The sequence below is a fragment of the Ictalurus furcatus genome, chromosome 3 (genome assembly GCF_023375685.1).
Source record: "Ictalurus furcatus strain D&B chromosome 3, Billie_1.0, whole genome shotgun sequence".
Lineage (NCBI taxonomy): Eukaryota > Metazoa > Chordata > Actinopteri > Siluriformes > Ictaluridae > Ictalurus > Ictalurus furcatus.
In genome coordinates this window covers 5,005,500-5,030,019 of record NC_071257.1, presented here as the reverse complement: position 1 = coordinate 5,030,019, position 24,520 = coordinate 5,005,500, and the positions used below count along the sequence as shown (strand labels likewise).

Sequence of the window (24,520 nt, the reverse complement as noted above, 5' to 3'; positions counted from 1 at the left end):
CACATAGTAATACAGCGTGTGTAACGTCTATTCCAGTTGTTTCCCCTCCACACTGCCACTGGCTGCCCTCTGCCAAGTTTAGAATCCCTTCTTCATTTCCTCCACTCATTTCCTGTTTGTTCCCCATAAAAAGCAGACAGACCTTTCAGTCATTGCGAAGCCTTACATTACTGAGCCGTGTTTATTGGATTGATATTCTGTGTATGACCTTGCCTTGCCTTTCTGCTTTTGCCTAGCCATTTGGATTTGATAATATCTCTGATTCCTGGTATTCCTGGAGCCCTTTGATACAACGTGATCATTGTGTTGTTCCCCCAGCTGGTGTGTGCATATATACATGATTTTATGGAAAATACAACACGCTTGGAGGTCTTTTAGTAAAAATTTAGAGATTAGAAATGTTTGCATATACAATTCATTATTAATTACTGAACATGACATTTTTCCATATAAGTGAATGTTAATTTGTCATAACTTTGTTTAATTAAGACAAGTAATGCGCATGACTTAAAGATCTTGTTCCCACTGATTACTAAATTGTGGCCACACAGATCTCTTCTCCACCCGTTACCAACCCGTGGCCACAGGTTTTTATTTTATTTTTAGGGATGTCCCTAGTGGTTCTCCATAAAGGTTGTGATAGAAACTACAATAATACGTCTGGTCATACATGGGTCAGCGTATCCACACCCAGGGAAAAGAACAGAGGACATTGCACGTTTTCGCGCAATGCGAAGAGATCTACGGCAGCCTGGCCGAACCTCTTCCACACCAGGAGAACCACCCGAGTATGAATTTTCCATTCCCCGTATACACATAAGCTATTGAAATAATGTTTAAGTGACATAAGTACATTAGATTGGATGTTCATAATCAAAAATAACGATAAAAATAGGATAAATATTAAAAGAACTAAATTATGTTGAATTGGCTTCTTCAAAACATTTATATTTATTTAGCTGATTAAATTGCCTTTTATAGTTAAATTACCTTATATTTTTGTGTTGAATCAATGCACATTTATACAGTCATGGAAAAAAGAAAGTACACCCTCCTTCAAGTCTATGTTTTTAGTTATCAGAGCCTAAATAACAATTGTGTGGTCCTCACTAACTTCTATAAACAAACAAATAACCTAAAGTGACAAAAACAAAAAAGAACCAACACAACAGATTTCAATATGTAGTCATTTTTTCTTAAAAGTACACCAACATTCAGAGACCAGATGGGGAAAAAGTACACCCTATAATTCAATAACATTTAGAACATCTTTTAGCAACAATAACTTGAAGTAAATATTTTCTGTAGGAGTTTTGGAGAAGTTCTGGCCCACTCTTCTTTACAACATTGCTTCATTCACTGATGATTGAGGGCATTCAATTATGCCCAGCTCTCTTAAGATCCCACCACAGCATCTCAATGTGCTGGAATGGCCAAGTCAAAGTCCAGACCTCAACCACATTGATTTTTTTCTTCTTCAGACATTCAGATGTCGAGTTGCTGGTGTGTGGGGGATCATTGTCCTGTCCTGCAAGATTCCCAGGTCCTGTGGCTGCAAAACAAGCTCAAATCATCACCCCTCCACCACCATGCTTGACATTTGGTACAAGCTGTTCTTGGTGATATGATGTGTTTGGTTTTCACCAAACATGGCGCTGTGCATGATGGCCAAACTTCTCCACCTTGGTCTCATCACTCATTATTTGCTGACTATGTTTGATCTTCAGGAGTGTCACAAAACACGTTTGACTTGATATATATTAAACAGCATTGTATATGTGACTGTGAGCAGCAGGGGCTTTGCAGAATCATGAAGGCGTTGAGCAAGCAGGAGCTGAAGAAGGCTTTGGTAGCGCTCAGACATTACTTTCCCCAGTCACAAGAGGTCTGTAAACCACACAGCATTATAATTGTCTATGTAGAATATTCTTCGCTGATCTTTGGTATTAATATGTTTTTAAGTATTTATTATGGTGCCAAATGTGTTTTATCATTCGACTATAGAGACTGTTATTACAGGATCACCAGTCTTTGTGTCAGAGAAAGGCGTGTTTGGGGAAAGGCTTGCAGTTTAAAAGGAAGGAAAATAAAGAAAACAGGCATAGATTTATTTACTTAAAACTGATTAATTAAAAAAAAATTGCATCAATGTACAAGATGTTCAAATGCAACATTTTTAATAGAAAAAAAATGACTCTTTATGTCTTCAGGTGTATGGGTGTGTTGCTATAATTAATCGAGCAGAAATTGACCCCAGAGATGTGCTGGTGGACCGGTGGCCAGATTTCAGTGTGCTACTTGTTAAACCAAAACCGCAGCAGGTATTTTGCACAAGATGACTGCAATATGGAAATGATCGGGGCTTAAAGTATAATAATCCGTGTTAGGAATAACAGACAAAGTGCTGGAAAAATGTAACAATATATCTCAGTTTTAATAGTTGACCTGTTTCTCTCACATACAGGAACCAGACTTTTTTAATGATGTGATCGTTTTTACTAAGGACGAATCATGTCTCAGGAACATACTAACCAGGACAGACGTTCTAGACTGGAAGCAGTTCATCAGTCTAAGTATTAATTTCGAACTTCTTATTACAGCAGTATAAACACTGGCAACCAGGAACACCTTAACACTGCAACCTATAACATATCTGTGTTACATCTACATATCTATAACATATAGGTATTGACCTGCAGCAAGAGGAAATGTTAAAGGCTGTAGCATTGAACAATGGTGTACCAATTAACAAAATATGTACCAGCCACTTAATGTGCCTGGAGGATCCATCCAACCTTCCAACTGACAGGTAAGTGATTTACTTTCACTGTAACTGAATTTAAAAAAAAAAAAAAAAAAAAAATCCATTCAGAGTAAAAACACTGCAAAGAATTTCACACTAAATAAATTATACAGTTGGTATTATCAGCTGCTCCTTTGAACCATTTCTAAGAGCTCTTTGGAATGTTCAACCTGCTTCAACACACCCTTTTTAAAGCTACAGTGATGAATCATCATACAGCTACCAAAAGCATTCTCCCTTTCAATTCCCTTGTGTAGGTTGTTTTATTTGGGCCACACGTACATGGGAAAAAGAAAGTACACCCTCCTTGTTTGGAGATGGCCTTATAACCCTTCCCAGATTGATGAAATCTGTTGTTTTCTCTTTTTTTCAGGTTATTTGTTTGAATTGAAGTAGGGTGTACTTTCTTTTTCCCCATTACTGTTTACTCAGAATAATTTGATCCTGAGTGTCACGAACCTCGAATCGGCACGGAAGCAGGAGCGGGCGGCAGGTGTAGAGCGTCGTATCGGGAAATACAAGAAACGTAGCCGTAAGACAGGCAAAGGTCAAGCGATCGGACGAACAACACAAACGGGGTCAGGCAGAGAGCGTAATCGAAACCGGAAACAAGTGTCGAGGATCACGAGAAGACAAACTAACTAGAACGGCTTGGTAACGCAGAGAAACGAGTTGACTGAACGTATATTTCGCATAGATTCTGGGTGAATGACATCCCTAAGTACTAGCGGCGAGTGTGCGTGTGTGTGTGTGTGATTGATGGCAGGTGTGTCTGCTCAGAACTCCGGGGATGGTGAGCGCATGCGTGCTTGAGAAGTGAGTGTTGCATCTTGGGAATTTGAGTTCTGATCCGACTGAGCTGTGACACTGAGAGGAACAAGATAAAATGTGTGTTAACAATAATTAGTCACTGTATGGACTAGTGACTATGGATTTCAGAAACATCACATAGGGTCAACAAGGAGTTTTTGTTTTATAACACAGTATGTTATAATAAAAAAAACATAACCGGATGTTTTAGGAAAATAATCATCCAGCCACCACCCAAACTTGGTTTTCTACTAACAGTATATCCCGCAGTGCTTTATTCCTCTTATACCACAGAAAGTTGCCAACGATTAAAATGTTTATTTATCAAAGAACAAAATGTCATACCTTTTATCTGTTTATAATAACCTTTAATATTGTGGACTCTAACACTGACTGACACTGGAGACTCCTTCCTTAAATGTTAAATTATTGTCTGCTTACAGAAAATTCCACCATATCGACAATTTCATGTTTTTCTTATGTTGTTTTTTCTTTATTATTAGTCTTATGTTATGTGGACTGTCTGCCATATAAGCCCCCTGTAATTTGCTATAACTCTATAAATGATATCCTATTGGAAGCAGCACATTAAGATAACGCTGTGATTTGCCGTACAGCCAGCACTACTGTCTGAGCCTGATGTCATATAAACTAAATCACCATCTTCTAACCAATTAGAGTTGAGAAGTCAGCAGTGCAGTGGTTTATATATAGCAGTAGTTAATCAAATATAAAGTAAACCCAAACTCTCCTTCAACCTCTACAGGTTATCTATTCGAGTCTCATCAGTCAAGGAGTCTCATGTTGCTCTGATCAACAGCACATGGAAGTTCGGCATGGGTGAATTCACTGAGCCCCTGGTCAGGTGCATGATCTTGAATTACCCTTCATGTTGTGTACTTGACTCAGAGGGTCGGCCGGTGTCATGGCTATTGACCTATTCTAACTGTGCGATGGGAGTTCTGTACACACTCGCAAAGCACAGACGGAAAGGCTACGCCAAAGCCCTGATCACCATATTGGCAAAGAAACTGCATTCAGAGGGCTATCCAGTGTACTGCTTCGTTGAGGAGGAGAACCAGTTGTCCTACAGGCTCTTTAAAGGTTTAGGCTTCACTGAGGATCTGTCTTATATGAATTCTTGGTTTTACGTCAATCAGTAGTCTATGACTCCATAAGAGGTTTGGGACAAGGAACATTCCTGTTATGATTGCATGACTGAAGGGTGTGCTCAGCACACATTCACTATCTTATCCACACGTACCCCATGATTGGTTGGCCGTCCCGTCCTCCTTTATCATATCATTGTTCTTGCATTATGTAAAGCAAATAAAACCATGAGAAAACAACTCAGTGTTTATTATGTTGTCAGTTGTTAATGTTCTCTGTAAACTAACAGACAAATTGTTGAAAAAATGTAACATTATATCTCCGTTTTAAAAGTTGACCTGTTTCTCTCATTTACAGAAACCAGACTTTTTTTTTTTAATGATGTGAGCATTTTTACTAAGGACAAATCATGTCTCAGGAACATACTAACCAGGACAGACGTTCTAGACTGGAAGCAGTTCATCAGTTTAAATATTAATTTCGAACTTCTTGTTACAGCAGTACAAACACTTTCAACCCGCTAACATATCTGTATTAAATCTACATATCTATAACCAGGGCCGGTCAATCCATTAGGCGTCATAGGCAGCCACCTTTGGGGCACAGCCCTACCGAATCCGATTAACAGTACCGAGCCACATTTAACGGTAACTAGGGGGCACCAACAAACCAATTTGACCAAACAAACATTCTGAGATAATAAGACATAAGGTATTATTAGCTCAGAAATGTTTGTTTGGTCAAATTGGTTTGTTGGCGCCCCCTTGTGCCGATGTAAATAAGAGTCTTCTACACTCTTAGAAAAAAAAGGGCTATATTGTATAATTATTAAGGGTTCTTAGCTTCCCCATTAGGTTCTGCTTGGCACCCTATCTGATAGGGAAACACTGTTGTAGGGTTCTACATAGAACTTTTAAGGGTTTCATCTATGGATGTAAAATAATGATACGTCTTTGAAACAAAAAAGCATGTTGAATTGCATTTTAATGCATTGTATTTACAGTGCTTGCATTTTTGGGAGCTGCAATTCAACATGGTATATTTAAGCTGTGAATATTTCAATTGGAAACATTTCACACTGTCATTATTAAAAATTCAAAAATCAGTATTCACCTTCCAAAGTTCATGTCACGTCACGACAAACTAGCGACTCCATTTCCCAGAACGCACCGCAAACTACAAACATGGCCGACGACTACAACTCCCAAAATTACACACAGACACGTCACCTTCTCCTGAGGACTAATCACACACACCTGTTTCCAATCACGCGCGCACTCACACCACTCTTTAAAAGTGACTGCTCACGCATTGTGTCTTTAGTAAAAATAATATGTTCAGTTGCTTTTGACCTTGACCTTGATCTAAGCCGCTCTAGCCGCTCTAGCCGCTCTAGCCGCTCGTCTGACTGCTGCCTGTAGTAGTTGTTGTTGTTTTTGCCATACCCTCTGGATTATAAGCACTCCATGAACACTCTTAACTGCGATTGCATCCACCTCAAGCATCCATTACATGACTGTTACTTTCCAAAATATTCAGTTTGTTTAAAAATACCACCAATAATATTTGATAGGCAGATTTTGGTCCATTTCGTTTTGCTTCCACAAATCCAGTAGTTCAAATTCGGTTGGATATTCCAGATTGCAAATCCAGGAATTGTGGGAAAAGAAGAAGAGTACCGATGCAAAATCTCTACCTGCTGCTAGTCCGCCTTATCGACAGGTGGTGTTGAAGACCAAAGCAACGCCTAGAGCTAAGCCTTCACAATTTGATTTGCTGAAATGGACCAAGAGGTAAATTCAAGTTATGAATTTAAAAATGAAAGCTGATTAAAACACAAAAGCAGCATTTACGTTTATTTTCAAAGTCTTCGTTTGATTCCTCAGGAATCCCTCGCTCTACCTGTTACTTTGGACTTTGCCGTACTTTTTGAGGGAGTGGGGATACTTTGACCTGCTTTCACCTTTTTTTCTGGTGACAAAATTGTACACCGTAGATACACAGCTTTGCCAGAGGCCATAATCACACAATCACGTTGATCTTGGACCGTAGCAGAACCTCTGTAGCAGTGGGGGAACAGGAGATCCAGAGCACCTTGACCTAAGCATGACCAAACCACCTTTGATGCACACGAATGGAAACAGAGTCAGGAAATTGAAAAACTCTGTATATTTATTTTGTTCTTGTTTTTTGTCTTCAGATAGATGGATATGTTTGTGTAATTAATAGAATAGACGCTGACCCCATAGATGTTCTGGTGGACCAGTGGTTGAATTTCAGTGTGCTACTCATCTGACCAAAACGGCAGCAGGTAGAAGATGACTTCAATATGTAACTGATTTTGGCTTAATGTATAATATGCTGCACTGAAAGAACGAACAAAGTGTAACTAACCTTTAGTTTTTCGTTGACCTGTTTCTCTCACATACAGAAATCAGACCTTTTTAAAGTCATAAGCATTTTTACTAAGGATGAAACAACTCTCAGGAACATACTGGTCGGAACGGACATTCCTGACTGGAAGCAGTACCTCTATCTAAGTATTAATTTCTCAGACCTCTCTTTATGCCATTTTAAGAGCCTCCTAATAATCAGTGTCGCACAGAACAAAGAAGTTATTCTCCTACGTTCAATTTGTCAAGAATTTAGACATTCTCCTTTAGATTCCTCCAGTTGAATAAGTTAATTTAACTCTGAAACCTATAAAACATCTGTTCAGGTGTTGATCTGTGCCACGAGTGGATGCTAAAGTTTGTAGCAGCCAGCAGAAGCATGCCAATGAGCAAAGATCATGTGTGCTACATGATGAAACTGCAAAATCCATCTAATCTTACAACTGAAAGGTCACTTTCAGGTGTTGTGTGCTGGACTCAGAGGGTCGGCCGGTGTCATGGATATTGACCTATGCTTCCTGTGCGATGGGAATGCTGTACACAATGCCGGAGCACAGACGGAAAGGCTACGCCAAAGACCTGGTCACCACAATGGCAAAGAAACTGCGTTCAGAGGGCTACCCAGTGTACTGCTTCATTGAGGAGGAGAACCAGTTGTCCTACAGGCATAAGCTTTACCTGGTATCACAACGTTGAATTATTTTGAAGGGACCATGCTAATCTGAGTAGTTGTTAAAGTATTTGTAAAACATATAACAAATAAAATGACATGAAAAACAATATGCTGAAGTCAAATCTGTTCATAATTGCATGTTTTCCTGGTGCACCTAGCCCTGGCTGGAATGTCTGTATGGTTTCTGCAATACAGCTTTGTTCTATCCTCTCTCTGCCTCATTACTGACTTACTGTAGATTTATTTCAATTTTTAGAAGTTAAAAAACTCTAGAATTATGAGATCTTTTCATGCTTTATATTTTACAATCTTGAATATAAGTACATACTAGTACATAAGCCACTTCACATTGTTTTACATAATAAATCTATCAAAATGTTTATTATAAATATAGATGAAAAATGTGTATAATGGGTACCAATATTACGAATGTAAGAACAGTGGCCCTTAAGGTTGAGTATGTTTACACCTGATCATAACATTTGATGAAAATTCTCCTGACAGTTTTCTTATTCAAATGCCATACTATCTCTGCAGGTAGTGTCGTTGCCTCACAGCTCCAGGGTACCCGATTTGATCCTGAGTTCAGGTTATTGTCAGTTTGGAGTTTGACATGTTCTCCCCGTGTCCGTGTGGGTATCTCTGGATTCTCCAATACTTTTAAAAAATATATTTTTATAAAGCCATGGAGGTGCTGAATAAGGAGGAGCTGAAGAAAGCTGAAGAAGTGCTCAGACATTACTTTCCCCAGTCACAACAGGGTTGTAAAGAACACAGTTAATGCACTATAAATGCAGGGTATGTTTGTTAGGGAAAATCAGTTTTGGGAACTCATTAAGGAGTGAAATGTGTGGGGTTTTTTTAAACTGTCATTATAGATGCATTAGGAAAAGGACAGATAAAATGGAAAGAGGGAACAGGAAAAATACGATTAAATTCTTATAGTGCCGCAAACTATGACGTAATGTTATATATATATATATATATATATATATATATATATATATATATATATATATATATATATATATATATTCTATGGCAAGTGGTGTAAACAATTGCTCATTGGAAAACATTTGTTGGATAATCTAAAAGTCAAATATTAAATCTAAAGTTCAGTTTTATTTATATCTATATTGGCTTTTGGGACTCCTTAACTAGAACTCAGACATTTATTTAACTGTATGGAGTGAGTCAGTCCAGTGCAAAGCCATTTCCCCCTCTTCTTGTCTTTTTTGTTCTGCATAGGTCTGGGCCAGCCAGGTCCAAGGTGTTGACTGCAGTGGTTAGGCCGCTAGCCATCCCTGATATGGGACAGTGTAAATTGAAATTGACATTTGTCCATGTTCCCTGTTTTTTCCTGGTTTATCCAGGAGTGTTCACACCAAGAAAATGTTCACAGGGAGTTTGTTACTTTACTGCCATTTGTGTTATTCGCTGTTTTGAAGCCTTGCTTATTGTGAACACTTTTAATAGTAAATCCACACTAAATCACATATAGTTAAAACGTTCTGCTTCACTGTTCAGGAGACCTGAGTGCAAAACTGCATGTGGTAATTGCAGTCCAAGCGGTACCATCCTCAGCAATCTCCAGGCTGTAGCCTCCAGTTGATGAGGGCTCCATCCAGAAGTAGGGCATCAGGATGGATCGGGCAGGTCCGGAGAGCAGAAAGGGTCAGGATCACTGGCATCTCCATAAAATCAGGTGTGGCTTGACAGAAGGAGAGAGGGAGAGGTAGGTAAAAAAGAGGGAACGATTATTAGGTATGCTTACTATCTCCTGATGAATGAGACTGTGTACTTTACGTAAAAGAAAGTCTATTCATGGAAAGCTTGAGTAAACAAATATATTTTCAGCCTAGACTTAAACACAGATACTGTGTCTGAGTCCCAAACACTAATTGGAAGGCTGTTCCATAACTGTGGGGCTTTGTAAGAGAACGCTCTTCCCCTTGCTCTAGCCTTCACTATTCGAGGTACCAACAAATAGCCTGCACCTTTTGATCGAAGTAGACGTGGCGGATCATAGAAGGCCAAAAGTTCACTTAGCTACTGTGGAGCAACACCGTTCAGTGCTGTATAGGTCAATAGTAGTATTTTATAATCAATGTGAAATTTTACTGGGAGCCAATACATTGTGGATAAGATAGATGTGATGTGGTCATACTTTGTGGTTCTAGTAAGGACTCTTGCAGTTGCATTCTTGACTAACTGAAGCTTGTTTATGCTACTACTGGAACATCCAGACAGTAAGGCATTACAATAATCCAACCTAGAGGTGATGAAAGCATGAAGTAATATTTCTGCATCATGTAGTGACATTATAGTTCTTATCTTAACAATATTTCTGACATGAAATAAGGCTATCATAGTAATACTGTCTACATGAGTATCAAATGAAAGACTGGAGTCAATCATCACACCAAGGTCTTTTACTGCGGCACATGGTGAAATAGGTAGGCCATTCAGAGTCACTGTGTAATCAGAGAGCTTACTTGTAGCTACATGTGGTCCTAGTAAAAGTACTTCTTTCTTCTCAGAATTAAGTGAAAGGAAGTTAATAAACATCCAGTGTCTAATGTCCTTTATTATTCCTCAACTGTGGCTCTGTTAGAGTATGTTCTGATGTAATTTGCTATGTTTGACATTAGGAGTGTCACAAAACACGTCACAATGGCATTGTATATGTGACTGTGAGCAGCAGGGGCTTTGCAGAATCATGAAGGTGTTGAGGAAGCAGGAGCTGAAGAAGGCTTTGGAAACACTCAGACATTACTTTCCCCAGTCACAAGAGGTCTGTAAACTTTAATTTAACTGCATATTCTTATCACCCTGGTAGACATTGAAACAGACTGTGTGTGGTCACAAGAATGAATGTGATAATGACACTACTAATATAACCTAACAATATTTTATTTTTACATTCATAGAAATAATTAAAACAACACCGCAACTTTTAGTGGAGAGATGAATCCAAGGAATCTTTAAAAGAAAATTTAAACATTATGAAATGAAAAAAAAACCAAACTACATCTATTTATCTATTACTACATATATTACCATCCACAACTGTAGTGACACACCCACTGTATGTCACTTATTGTAAAGTCAGTAAAACTATTAATTTCACAATTAAATTTACATTTTGCAGCAGCACTCTGATTTCCATAAAACTGCAGCACTGCTTCCTGAACTGTCTTTTTAGTCTCACAGCTTGTGATTTTTTCCTTCTGAATTTCATTTAAAAAAGATAAATTGAGATTTTAATGATCTTATATCACAATTTTTCCATATCACTTAGGCTACAGGACTACATTTACCATATTAGTGGAAAGTTAGTATATGTATATAGTATAACTAATATATGTATATATATTAATATATTATATTGAAATGCTTTTTACATAATATAATTGTTTATTAATTAATGTTGAGAAGGGCACTTTTAAATAATTTAGAAAAAGGGTAAGGGCTCGAAGCCCCAGAACCCCCCCTTCTGCACGTCCCAGGGGGAAAGGGTTGCAGTTTAGAAAGGAAGGAAAATAGCCTACAGAAAACAGGTATAGATTTATTTACTTAAAACTGATTTAAATTTTTAAAAAGGCATAAATTTACAAGATGTTCAAATGCAACATTTAATAGAAAAAAGACGTAAATAGCTAAAGTAAGATGTTGTACTTTTTATGTCTTCAGGTGTATGGATGTGTTTCTATTATTAATCTAGCAGAAGTTGACCACAGAGATGTGCTGGTGGACCGGTTGCCAGATTTCAATGTGCTACTTGTTAAACCAAAATGGCAGCAGGTATTTGTTACAAATGCAAGGGTAATGCAGGATGCAAGTGCAGAGAGCTTTATTAAGAGAGGCAGGCAGATAAATCCAAAATAATAAGCAAGAATGTAGTCAAAGAACAGGCGAGGTTCAAGTGATCTACAAACAACACAAACTAGGCGAATCAAGAATCAATAAACATACACAATATGTTGAAACAATAGAAAAACAGAAACAATAGAAGTGCATGCTGTCAAGTGAGTGCTGGAGCAGGGGAAATCCATGACAGTATTTTGCACAAGATGACTTCAATATGGAAATGATTGGGGCTTAAAGTATAATAATCCGTGTTAGGAATAACAGGAATAACTCAGTTTTAATAGTTGACCTGTTTCTCTCATATACAGAAACCAGACTTTTTTAATGATGTGAGCATTTTTACTAAGGACGAATCATGTCTCAGGAACATACTAACCAGGACAGACGTCCTAGACTGGAAGCAGTTCATCAGTCTAAGTATTAATTTCGAACTTCTTATTGTCATGGATATTGACCTATTCTAACTGTGCGATGGGAATGATGTACACACTTCCAGAGCCTAGACGGAAAGGCTACGGCAAAGCCCTGGTCACCATATTGGCAAAGAAACTGCATTCAGAGGGCTATCCAGTGTACTGCTTCATTGAGGAGGAGAACCAGTTGTCTTACAGCCTCTTAAAAAGTTTAGGCTTCATTGTGGATCTGTCTTATAGGAATTCTTGGTTTTACTTCAATCAATTGTCTCTGACTCCATAAGTAGTTTGGGACAAGGAACATTCCTGTCATGATTGCACGATTGAAGGGGGTGTTCAGCACACATTCATTATCTTGTCCACACGTACCCCATGACTGGTTGGCTGTCCACTCCTCCTTTATCATATCACTGTCCTTGCATTATGTAAAGCAAATAAAACCATGAGAAAACAACTCAATGTTTATTATGTTGTTAGTTGTTAATGTTGTCTGTAAACTAAACACGTGTATATGCATACTGTGGAAACCCCATACCAAAAGTTGAATGATATCTCATTTAAATAAATTCAACACTAAACCCAGCCTTTTAGATTATACATAAAAAATGTTATTGTTTTTCTATTGGATTAGCAAATTAAATTTATAGTAAACATTATTTGGTAAATTCCACATAATGATAGCTCTAAAAAAGATGGACACATCCCTGTTTCTCATGGTAGTGAAGCTGGGTGTTGGAGCAAAAACGTCTTCTTGGTGGTCGCTTTCCTTTTCTTTTCTTTATTATTAGGTTCATTTTATTTTGAGATTATTTTAAGCTCACATTTCACATGGGTCAGATGATGATATTGATGCAGCATGAATGTCTGTTTAGAAGCTCTTCTAAGTTCCAAACACTTTTTAAAATATAATTTTACGAATTCCGGTGGCCTATGACCACCAGACAAGCACACAAAGTACAACAAGATCTCTGTAAATGACTTTTTAGGCTTCCAATATTTTTGAAAACTTGCAGCCTGCTGTCTAGCTAAAACTGTAGCTATCATAACATTATGGAATGCTGCTGATCAGCTCTCACTGTATTTATGGTGTTGAATCTTAGCTAATGTTACACTCTGGAGGAAGTAAGTAACAATTCACTTACTTAAACTTTATGTTATTCGCTGAAGTCTGAAATGACTAGTTGGTTTTAGTTGGTAAAAATTGTCTTTTCTGACGTTGGTGTATAAAATAAAGGTTAACCTCTATAAATGTGGGTTTCCCAGTCCCACACAGTCCCTGTCTCAGCTGAAGAGAAGCAGCCAGATTGCATGCTGCCACCACCATGTTTCACTGTGGGTGTGGTATTTGTTAGGTGATTATAATCTTGGTTTTGCACCAAACTTATATTTTACAGTTATTTTCTAAATTTACCACATGGTTTGGTGTGATTTAGGTGGGCTTGGATGTTTCTTTGTTTTTTGTGAGAAAGGACTTTCGTCTAGCTTCCCTACCCCACGGCCAAGACGTGAAGAACATGAGAGCTTGTTGACACATGCAGGGAGTGACCAGTACTTGCTACATATTCCTGCAGCTCTTTTAATGTTGCTGTAGGTCCCTTGGCAGCCTCCCTTATACATTTATTTCTTGTCCTTTTGTCAATTTTGGAGGGACATCTTGTTCTTGGTAATGTTACATTTTCTCTACTTCTTGTTGATGGCCTTCACGGTGTTCCATGTTACAGCCATGTCTGGGAAATTCGTTTGTACCCCTCTCCTGATCGACACCTTTTGATGAGATCCCGTACATACTTTGTCAGCTCACGATTTCAGCAGTCAGATAAAACCAAGAATATGTCAAGAAAATCAGAGTCACATTGATGACAGATGTATGATAGTTACTTTTGAACATGAGTTTGAAAGTGTTTGATTAATTCGGAGCACAGTCACAATGCCCCATTATAAAAGTGTTTGCAAATGTTTCCCTAAAACATTTCTACTTGTATTTTTACTTGAATTTTGTTGGTTGCTATATCATGTTAATGGTGGAAGAAATATCTGACGTGACTTATCTTGCATTATTTTAGTTTACAGTGCAAAAACCTGTCATTTTAACATGGGTGTGTAGACTTTTTATATCCACTGTTAATCCTACAAACATTCAACCACTCGTTCTTGAGATAACCCAAAGGATAAACACCACCTAGTGGCGGTGGCATATGTGGGCAGAAATTGGTGGGAAGAAACTGCCTCTTGGAAATTATTTTGTACCCCTCTCCTGATTGCCACCTTTTGATGAGATCCCATACACACTTTGTCAGCTCTTGGGTTCAGTAGTAAACAGCACAGCTGAAGAACCATCATTTCTACAACCTTTTGTTGTCATTCCCTGGTGTAAATAAACATGTTCACGTTTTTATTACCGAAAAATTTTGGTTTATTATTAGACTACCACAGATACTGGAGCAACATGGGCTGCATTTTTTTATTTATTTGTCCGACTCTGCAGTCAGATAGTCTTTTTGTTCAATCACGTGTTACGGGTATGGAAAGTATTCCATACATTTAATATATAGAATTACACAAAAAATGTATACCTGAAGTGACTGTCTGTATGTGTGCATCTTCCCCTTTAATTTTCTGACTGCAGCGTGTGAAGGTTAACTTGTTGTCTTTGCACCTCCTCTTCCCTTTCCGCAATGTGGTTGCATGGGAGAGGTAGGATTTTAATAAGCTCTGATAAATCCAATTTCATCTTTGCCTTAAAAATCACTTTTAAACAAGCATTCTTTTTCTAAATCTATTTATTACTTCCCATGTATGATTTATTATTTTCATGTTTTCATTTTAATTAAGGTTATGATTAGTTTTATGCGTCATCCGTGAACTTGAAGCACGTGTTAATTGCAGTGAACCTGAAATTTATTTTACAGATATGTTGAGGGCGAAAGCACACACTGTATGAGACTGTGTTATCTCTTTGTCAGAGAGTAAATGAAGAGTCGACCCAGTTGCCGTCTGCCTATTTAATTGGTTAAAAGAAAACACACAACGCAGACACCAACCAGTTACACTCACTTCAACAGGTAGACAGGTATGCTGAAACCACTAGCTCTTCTGCTAAGATTTTTGTAATATTAGCAGCATTTTATATGTTTATCGCCGGTTGTTTTCAAATTGACTGAGAGGGAATGTAAGTACTAGCTACTCAAGTTCATTACATTTACAGACATGCAAGTCACCTTGTTATATTGTATGTATGTTATATAGTCAGTAAAGACACAACGCCAAATAGACAGAGAGGACGTGTGTGTGTGTGTCTGTGTGTGTCTGTGTGTGTGTATGTACTTTGACTTATAAAGTAGCTCCTAATGCCACACACATATGTGGCGAGTGTTTGCTGTTACACTAGATTATTAAATGCGTTAATTACTAACAGTATTCATTCAGTGGTATTTTATTTTTGAAATAATTCGTTTTGGGAGAAATTACACTTTGGAGTAAGCTATGGTCACGTGATCATAAGCATAATGTATTCATCCATCCATCCATCTTCTACCGCTTACTCCTTCTTCAGGGTCGCGGGGGAACCTGGAGCTTATCCCAGGGAACATCGGGCACAGGGCGTGGTACACCTTGGACAGGGTGCCAGTCCATCGCAGGGCACAAAGCATAATGTATTGATAAGTGTTATTTTAAGTCTTGTTTTCATTTCTTTATATATTTATATTTGTTTTTCTGTTTTATTGGTTTTGTTGTGCCTCATTTATTTATTTATTTATTTATTTATTTTAAAATAAATTTGTCAATCTATATAAAATGTCAAGGAAGCACAGTTACGCAGATTATGTTATGTGTTATGGTGAGGACACAGCTGATGTTATTTCCAGACACACTCTCTCTTCCATCATGTCATGGCGATGAGAGGCACTGCTAGACCAGAGGTTCTTTTTGTCGGAGGTGTCTAATGGTGTCTGTTTATTTTGAAAAAACAAAAAGTGGGCAGGACTTGGAAAAAGCCTAATGATCTTAAATAAGCTGTGCCAAAAATAGCCTGCATTTCTGACATGTCAAAGCATGTTTTTTTATTTTATTTTTATGAAGCCATGAAGGTGCTGAATAAAGGAGAGCTGAAGAAAGCTGAGGAAGCACTCAGACATTTCTTTCCCCAGTCACAACAGGTCTGTAAACCACACAGTTAATGCACTATAAATGCATTAACTGGAATACAGGAAGCATTTGGATACAGGAAGCACAGTGTTCATAGGTCACTAACTGTACCTATAAGAAAAATAAAATATGTAAAAGATTGTTCAACACGATTTTGTTCTGACAGTCATGTTACACACTGACTTTGAACCTAAAGAAGCGAAAAGACTGAATGCCAAAAACTGATTTATTTGTCCATCCGATACAAAGTAAAACTGATTCTACTATTCTGAAGCCTTTCTGACGTCTTTGTGTGTAAATCACTCCGATATTTATATTGAGTGTTTACTGACACATCAAGAGAAAAGTGGTTTGAATGAAGCACGTCCAATCTGGAAGCAAAAAATAGTCACAGTATAGTGAAATATATGCTGGTGTTGTTCATGTCCATAAGAGAAAACTGAACAACAGCTAGAACAGGTCAGGATTGTGAGGCTTTACCCCAGCTAACACTAACAATCATGTTTCAGCTTTAGTAGAAATTTAGAATTGGGAGCAGTGGTGTCTCAGTGGTTAAAGGCTCTGGGTTACTCATCAGAAAGTCAGGAGTTCAGGCCTCAGCACTGCCAAGCTACCACTGTTGGGCCCTTGGGCAAGGCCCTTAACCCTCAATTGCTCAGTTGTATAAATGAGATAAATGCAAGTCGCTCTGGATAAGGGTGTCTGCCAAATGCCATAAATGTAAATGTAATGTAGAATGGTTTATTTATACCAAAACAGAACATAAGGGTTAATGAATCATTTCAGTTAGCAGAGGTCAATGTTAGAGTTATGATCTAATATATAATTTCAAGCATAAATTAAATACATATATAGGTCTTTTATAGATATTTTATATTGAATACATTATAAGAGGAATGGTTTATGTGTCTAGGTCTATGGATATGTTTTTATGATTAATCGAGTAGAAGCTGATCCCATAGATGTGCTGGTGGACCAGTGGCCAGATTTTAATGTGCTACTCATCAGACCACAACGGCAGGAGGTATTGCATGAGATAACTTTAGTATAAAATATCAACAAAAAGTAGCTACGGTGTAGCATAGTTTATCATATAAGGAAATATATCATATTTATAAGTTTAGCATATTGACCTGTTTCTCTCACATACAGAAAGCTGACCTTTTCAAGGACATGTGCGTTTTTACTAAGGATGAAACAAGTCTCAGGAAAATACTGGTCGGGACGGACATTATTGACTGGAAGCAGTACCTCTGTCTAAGTATTCATTTCTCAGACCTCTCTTTATGGCATTTTAAGAGCCTCCTAATAATCAGTGTCTCACAAAACAAAGAGATGTTGTTCTCCCTCCCATGATGTACATTCTCCTCCAGTTCATCCATCCATCCATCCATCTTCAACCGCTTACTCCTTCTTCAGGGTCACGGGGAACCTGGAGCCTATCCCAGGAAGCATCGGGCACAAGGCAGGGTACACCCTGGACAGGGTGCCAATCCATCACAGGGCACGATCACATACACACTCACACACCCATTCATACACTACGGACACTTTAGACACGCCAATCAGCCTACCATGCATGTCTTTGGACTGGGGGAGGAAACCAGAGTACCCGGAGGAAACCCCCACAGCACGGGGAGAACATGCTCTCCTCCAGTTGAATAAGTTAATTTAACTCTGAAACTTATAAAACATCTGTTCAGGTGTTGATCTGTGCCACGAGGAGATGCTAAAGTTTGAAGCTGCAAGCAGAAGCGTGCCAATGAGCAAAGATCATGTCTGCTACATGATGAAACTGCAAAATCCATCTAACCTTACAACTGAAAGGTAACTGATTTACCGTTTTTAATTTTATTTTGTACTTATTCTTTTCCTACATCCTCTTTATCTTGCGAATAACAGAATATATACTGAAGAGATTTAAAAATATATATATTTTTTACTGATGTATTTCTATTTCAAAAGAAACGGAACCTAGTAAATAGTACAAATGTTACCAAATATCAAGGTAAACCCACCTCTTGATCTACCACAGGTTTCCCGTACAAGTGTCCTCACTTAACGAGTCTCACGTTGCTCTGGTCAATAGCACATGGAAGTTTGGCATGGGTGAATTCAGTGAACGGTACATCAGAGACATGATCATGAATTTCCCTTCGTGTTGTGTGCTGGACTCAGAGGGTCGGCCGGTGTCATGGATATTGAGCTATGCTTCCTGTGCGATAGGAATGCTGTACACAATGCCGGAGCACAGACGGAAAGGCTACGCCAAAGCCCTGGTCACCATATTGGCAAAGAAACTGCATTCAGAGGGCTATCCAGTGTACTGCTTCATTGAGGAGGAGAACCAGTTGTCCTACAGGCTCTTTACCAGTTTAGGTTTCACTACGGATCCGTCTTACAGGGCTGCTTGGATTAAGTTTAATTAATCATGTTAGTTTATTTACATTTTATTCAGTTTTATACAAATGCTTCCCTCACCACTCCATTAGCTTTACCTGGTATCACAACTTAAAACTATTTTGAAGGGACCATGCTAATCTGAGTAGTTGTTAAAAATATTTGTAAAACATATAACAAATAAAATGATATGAAAAACAATATGCTGAAGTCAAATCTGTTCATAATTGCATGTTTTCCTGGTGCACCTAGCCCTGGCTGGAACATCTGTATGGTTTCTGCAATGCAGCTTTGTTCTATCCTCTCTCTGCCTCATTACTGACTTACTGTAGGTGTATTTCAATTTTAAGTTAAAAAGAACAACTAAATCTATAATTGAGATCTTTTCATGCTTTATATTTTACAATCTTGAATATAAGCAGATACTAGTGTCACGAATCAAGGATGGGTTCGGAAGCAATCGCAGATATATAACATTTATTATATAAACAAACAGCAAAACACAGACACTAAGACAACTAGGCAAAATACTGTGGCATGAAACGAAACAGGGAACATGGTAGTCTATCACAACGAAAGACAGAGAATCAGTGCAGACAATGGCTATATATACAAGAGTGCTCATTAACAGAAATGTGAATCAGGTGCAGGTGGTCATGTGACATGTAGTGCAGTGCAGTGGCTGATGGGAACTGGAGTCCAGAGTTTCCTGATACATGACAACTAGTACATAAGCCATTGAGCGCTTCACATTGTTTTACATAAGTCTATTAAAATGATTATTATAAATATACATGAAAAACGTGTATAATGTGTACCTATATTATGAATGTAAGAACAGTGGCCCTTAAGGTTGAGTATGTTTACACCTGATCATAACATTTGATGAAAATTCTCCTGACAGTTTTCTTATTCAAATTCCATACTATCTCTGCAGGTAGTGTCATTGCCTCACAGCTCCAGGGTACCCGATTTGATCCTGAGCTCCGTGTCCGTGTGTGTTGTGTCCAGATTCTCCAGTACTTTAAAAAAAATTATTTTTATAAAGCCATGAAGGTGCTGAATAAGGAAGAGATGAAGAAAGCTGAGGAAGTGCTCAGACATTACTTTCCCCAGTCACAACAGGTTTGTAAACCACACAGTTAATGCATTATAAATGCAGGGTATGTTTGTTAGTGAAAATCAGTGTTTTGGGAACTCATTAAGGAGTGAAATGTGTGGGGTTGTTTTTATACTGTTATTATAAATGCATTGGGAAAAGGACAGATAAAGGGGAAAGAGGGAACAGGAAAAAAATATATACTCTAAAAATAGCTCTGGGCCAGCCAGGTCCAAGGTGTTGACTGCAGTGGTTAGACCATTAACCATCCCTGATATAGGACAGTGTAAATTGAAATTGACATTTGTCCATGTTCCCTGTTTTTGCCTGGTTTATCCAGGAGCTATAACACCAAGAAAATGTGCACATAAGAAGGCTTTGTTTTGTCATATGCTTTTGGCTTTGACTCAAAATAAAGGGAGTTTGTTGCTTTACTGCCATTTGTGTTAATCTCCATTTTGAAGCCTTGCCTATTGTGAACACTTTTAAAAGTAAACCCACACTAAATCGCATATAGCTAAAAGTTTCTGCTTCACTGCTCTCTCAAGGTTGAAACTTTCAAGCATGTTGCTGCTTTAGAGGATTTAAAGCTGATCATTTTTGCTTCCATTACTTCCTGCTTGGACTATTGCAATGCATTGTTTTCCTGACTTTTTAGTTTGTTTGTTTTTACAGTGTAGCCACCCTTCCCTGTGGCTCTTTTAAAACATGTTCTGATGTAATTTGCTTTGCATAAATTTGTATATGTGACTGTGAGTAGCAGGGGCTTTCCAGAATCATGAAGGCATTGAGCAAGCAGAAGCTGAAGAAGGCTTTGGTAGCACTCAGACATTACTTTCCCAAGTCACAAGAGGTCTGTAAACTGCACAGCATTATAATTGTCTATGTAGAATATTTTTTCTGATCTTTGGTATTAATATGTTTTTAAGCATTTATTATATTGCAAAATGTGTTTTATCATTAGATTATAGAGACTGTTATTACAGGTTCACCAGTCTTTGTGTCAGACAAAGGTGTGTTTGGGGAAAGGCTTGCAGTTTAAAAGGAAGGAAAATAAAGAAAACAGGCATAGATATATTTACTTAAAGCTGATCAACTTTAAAAATGCATAACTGTACATGATGTTCAATGCAACATTTTTAATACAAAAATAAAATGACTTTTTATGTCTTCAGGTGTATGGGTATGTTGCTATTATTAATCGAGCAGAAGTTGAGCCCACAGATGTGCTGGTGGACCAGTGGCCAGATTTCAGTGTGCTACTTGTTAAACCAAAATGGCAGCAGGTATTTGTTACAAATGCAAGGGTAATGCAGGATGCAAGTGCAGTTGAGAGCTTTATTAAGAGAGGCAGGCAGACAAATCCAAAATAATAAGCAAGAACGTAGTCAAAGAACAGGCGAGGTTCAAGCGATCTACAAACAACACAAACTAGGCGAATCAAGAATCAATAAACATACACAATATGTTGAAACAATAGAAAAACAGAAACAATAGAAGTGCATGCTGTCAAGTGAGTGCTGGAGCAGGGGAAATCCATGACAGTATTTTGCACAAGATGACTTCAAAATGGAAATGATTGGGGCTTAAAGTATAATAATCCATGTTAGGAATAACAGACAAAGTGTTGGAAAAATGTAACAATATATCTCAGTTTTAATAGTTGACCTGTTTCTCTCATATACAGAAACCAGACTTTTATAGAGATGTGATCGTTTTTACTAAGGACGAATCATGTCTCAGGAACATACTAACCAGGACAGACGTTCTAGACTGGAAGCAGTTCATCAGTCTAAGTATTAATTTCGAACTTCTTATTACAGCAGTATAAACACTGGCAACCAGGAACACCTTAACACTGCAACCTATAACATACCTGTGTTATATCTACATATCTATAACATATAGGTATTGACCTGCAGCATGAGGAAATGTTAAAGGCTGTAGCATTGAACAATGGTGTACCAATGAACAAAATATGTACCAGCCACTTAATGTGCCTGGAGGATCCATCCAACATTCCAGCTGACAGGTAAGTGATTTACTCTCACTGTAACTGAATTAAAAAAAAAATCCATTCAGAGTAAAAACACTGCAAAGAATTTCACACTATAAATAAATTATACAGTTGGTATTATCAGCTGCTCCTTTGAACCATTTCTAAGAGCTCTTTGGAATGTTCAACCTGCTTCAACACACCCTTTTTAAAGCTACAGTATTGAATCATCATACAGCTACCAAAAGCATTCTCCCTTGTGTAGGTTGTTTTATTTGGGCCACATGTACATGGGAAAAAGAAAGTACACCCTCCTTGTTTGGAGATGGCCTTATAACCCTTCCCAGATTGATGAAATCTGTTGTTTTCTCTTTTTTTTTCAGGTTATTTGTTTGAATTGAAGTAGGGTGTACTTTCTTTTTCCCCATTACTGATTAGTCAGAATATTTTGATCCTGAGAGGAACAAGATAAAATATAAGTGTTAACAATCATTGTAAATATGGAACTAGTGACTATGGATTTCAGAAACATCACATAGGATCAACAAGGAGTTTTTCTTTTATAACACATTATGTTAGGAATAATAATAATAAAAAACATAAACTGTTTTAGGAAAATAATCATCCAGCCACCACCCGAACTTGGTAACTAACAGTACATCCCACAGTGCTTTATTCCTCTTATACCACAGAAAGTTGCCAACGATTAAAATGTTTATTTATCAAAGAACAAAATGCCATACCTTTTATCTGTTTATAATAACCTTTAATATTGTGGTCTCTAACACGGACTGACACTGGAGACTCCTTCCTTAAATGTTAAATAAATGTTTCCTTACAGAAAGTTCCACCATATCAACAATTTTATGTTTTTATTGTTGTTGTTTTTTCCTTTATTATTAGTCTTATATTATGTGGACTGTATGCCATATAAGCCCCCTGTAATTTGCTATAACTCTATAAATGATAACCTATTGGAACCAGCACATTAAGATAACGCTGTGATTTGCTATACAGCCTGCACTACTGTCTGAGCCTGATATTATATACATTTAATCACCACTTTCTGATCAATTAGAGTTGAGAAGTCAGCAGTGCAGTGGTTTATATATAGTAGTAGTTAGTTAAACATAAAGTAAACCCAAACTCTCCTTCAACCTCTACAGGTTATCTATTCAAGTCTCATCAGTCAAGGAGTCTCATTTGCTCTGATCAATAGCACATGGAAGTTTGGCAAGGGTGAATTCACTGAGCCCATGGTCAGGAGCATGTTCTTAAATTACCCTTTATGTTGTGTACTTGACTCAGAGGGTCAGCCGGTGTCATGGATATTGACCTATTCTAACTGTGCGATGGGAATGGGTTACACACTCCCAGAGCACAGACGGAAAGGCTACTCCAAAGCCCTGGCCACCATATTGGCAAAGAAACTGCATTCTATCCAGTGTACTGCTTCATTGAGGAGGAGAACCAGTTGTCCTACAGGCTCTTAAAAAGTTTAGGCTTCACTGAGGATCTGTCTTATAGGAATGCTTGGTTTTACTTCAATCAACTGTCTCCGACTCCATAAGTAATTTGGGACAAGGAACATTCCTGTCAAGATTGCACGATTGAAGGGGGTGTTCAGCACACATTCCTTATCTTATCCACACATACCCCATGATTGGTTGGCTGTCCACTCCTCCTTTATCATATCATTATTCTTGCATTATGAAAAGCAAATAAAACCATAAGAAAACAACTCAATGTTTATTATGTTGCTAGTTGTTAATGTTGTCTGTAATCTAAACACGTGTATATGCATACTGTGGAAACCCCATACCAAAAGTCGAATGATATCTCATTTAAATAAATTCAACACTAAACCCAGCCTTTTAGATTATACATAAAAAATGTTATTGTTTTGCTATTGGATTAGCAAATTAAATTTATAGTAAACATTATTTGGTAAATTCCACATAATGCTAGCTCTACATTCGTTTGTACCCCTCTCCTGATCGACACCTTTTGATGAGATCCCGTACATCATTTACACATTGATGACAGATGTATGATAATTACTTTTGAACATGAGTTTGAAAGTGTTTGATTAATTCGGAGCACAGTCACAATGCCCCATTATAAAAGTGTTTGCACATGTTTCCCTAAAATGTTTCTACTTGTATTTTTACGTGAATTTTGTTGGTTGCTATATCATTTTAATGGTGGAAAAATTTCAGACGTGACTTATCTTGTGTTACTTTAGTTTACAGTGTAAAAACCTGTCATTTTAACATGGGTGTGTAGACTTTTTATATCCACTGTTAATCCTACAAACATTCAACCACTCGTTCTTGAGATAACCCAAAGGATAAACATCACCTAGTGGCGGTGGCATATGTGGGCAGAAATTGGTGGGAAGAAACTGCCTCTTGGAAATTATTTTGTACCCCTCTCCTGACTGACACCTTTTGATGAGATCACATATACCCTTTGTCAGCTCTTGGGTTCAGTAGTAAACAGTACAGCCGAAGAACCATCATTTCTCCAACCTTTTGTTGTCATTCCCTGGTGTAAATAAACATTTTTACACACGAGCCCCTGTCCTTTTTCTAAATTATTTAAAAGTGCCCCTCTCAACCTTAATTAATAAACAATTATATTATTTAAAAGACATTTGAATTCAAATAAACATGAGAGCGTGCACAAAACAGTAGCAAATTAATCACAAGAAAGTCTGAGAATGTTTCTATTTATTTGTCCGACTCGAGTCTGCAGTCAGATAGTCTCGTTGTTATGACGTAATCACGATGCGTCTCGCTTCAACA

The 24,520-nt window shown here is 37.7% G+C and overlaps 2 protein-coding genes and 2 pseudogenes across 2 annotated transcripts; all 4 read left to right on the top strand.

Annotated features, from left to right (window-relative positions):
* Window positions 1–1,810: 1,810 nt before the first annotated feature.
* LOC128605247 (glycine N-acyltransferase-like protein 3) lies at window positions 1,811–5,508 on the top strand. The gene is made up of 5 exons (XM_053620493.1): window positions 1,811–1,885; window positions 2,211–2,321; window positions 2,465–2,573; window positions 2,686–2,809; window positions 4,380–5,508. The coding sequence occupies exons 1-5, from the start codon at window positions 1,811–1,813 to the stop codon at window positions 4,774–4,776; spliced, it is 816 nt and encodes a 271-aa protein (XP_053476468.1). The 3' UTR covers window positions 4,777–5,508.
* A 996-nt stretch (window positions 5,509–6,504) lies between these two features.
* Window positions 6,505–7,812, top strand: LOC128605043 (glycine N-acyltransferase-like protein 3). Its single transcript, XM_053620154.1, has 3 exons — window positions 6,505–6,516; window positions 6,924–7,012; window positions 7,578–7,812. The coding sequence occupies exons 1-3, from the start codon at window positions 6,505–6,507 to the stop codon at window positions 7,810–7,812; spliced, it is 336 nt and encodes a 111-aa protein (XP_053476129.1).
* Window positions 7,813–9,264: 1,452 nt separating this feature from the next.
* LOC128605241 (glycine N-acyltransferase-like) lies at window positions 9,265–18,819 on the top strand (annotated as a pseudogene).
* A 206-nt stretch (window positions 18,820–19,025) lies between these two features.
* Window positions 19,026–24,339, top strand: LOC128605246 (glycine N-acyltransferase-like protein 3; annotated as a pseudogene).
* Window positions 24,340–24,520: the final 181 nt, after the last annotated feature.

What these genes read in the sequence shown, in the direction of transcription:
- LOC128605043 (XM_053620154.1), top strand. An exon ending in TTGAATTTCAGTGTGCTACT is followed by an intron (nt 7,013 to 7,577) that starts CATCTGACCAAA and finishes GGTCACTTTCAG; the next exon opens with GTGTTGTGTGCTGGACTCAG.
- LOC128605247 (XM_053620493.1), top strand. Translation starts at nt 1,811, where the DNA reads ATGAAGGCGTTGAGCAAGCAGGAGCTGAAGAAGGCTTTGGTAGCGCTC. An exon ending in TTAAACCAAAACCGCAGCAG is followed by an intron (nt 2,322 to 2,464) that starts GTATTTTGCACA and finishes TCTCACATACAG; the next exon opens with GAACCAGACTTTTTTAATGA. An exon ending in GAAGCAGTTCATCAGTCTAA is followed by an intron (nt 2,574 to 2,685) that starts GTATTAATTTCG and finishes TATAACATATAG; the next exon opens with GTATTGACCTGCAGCAAGAG.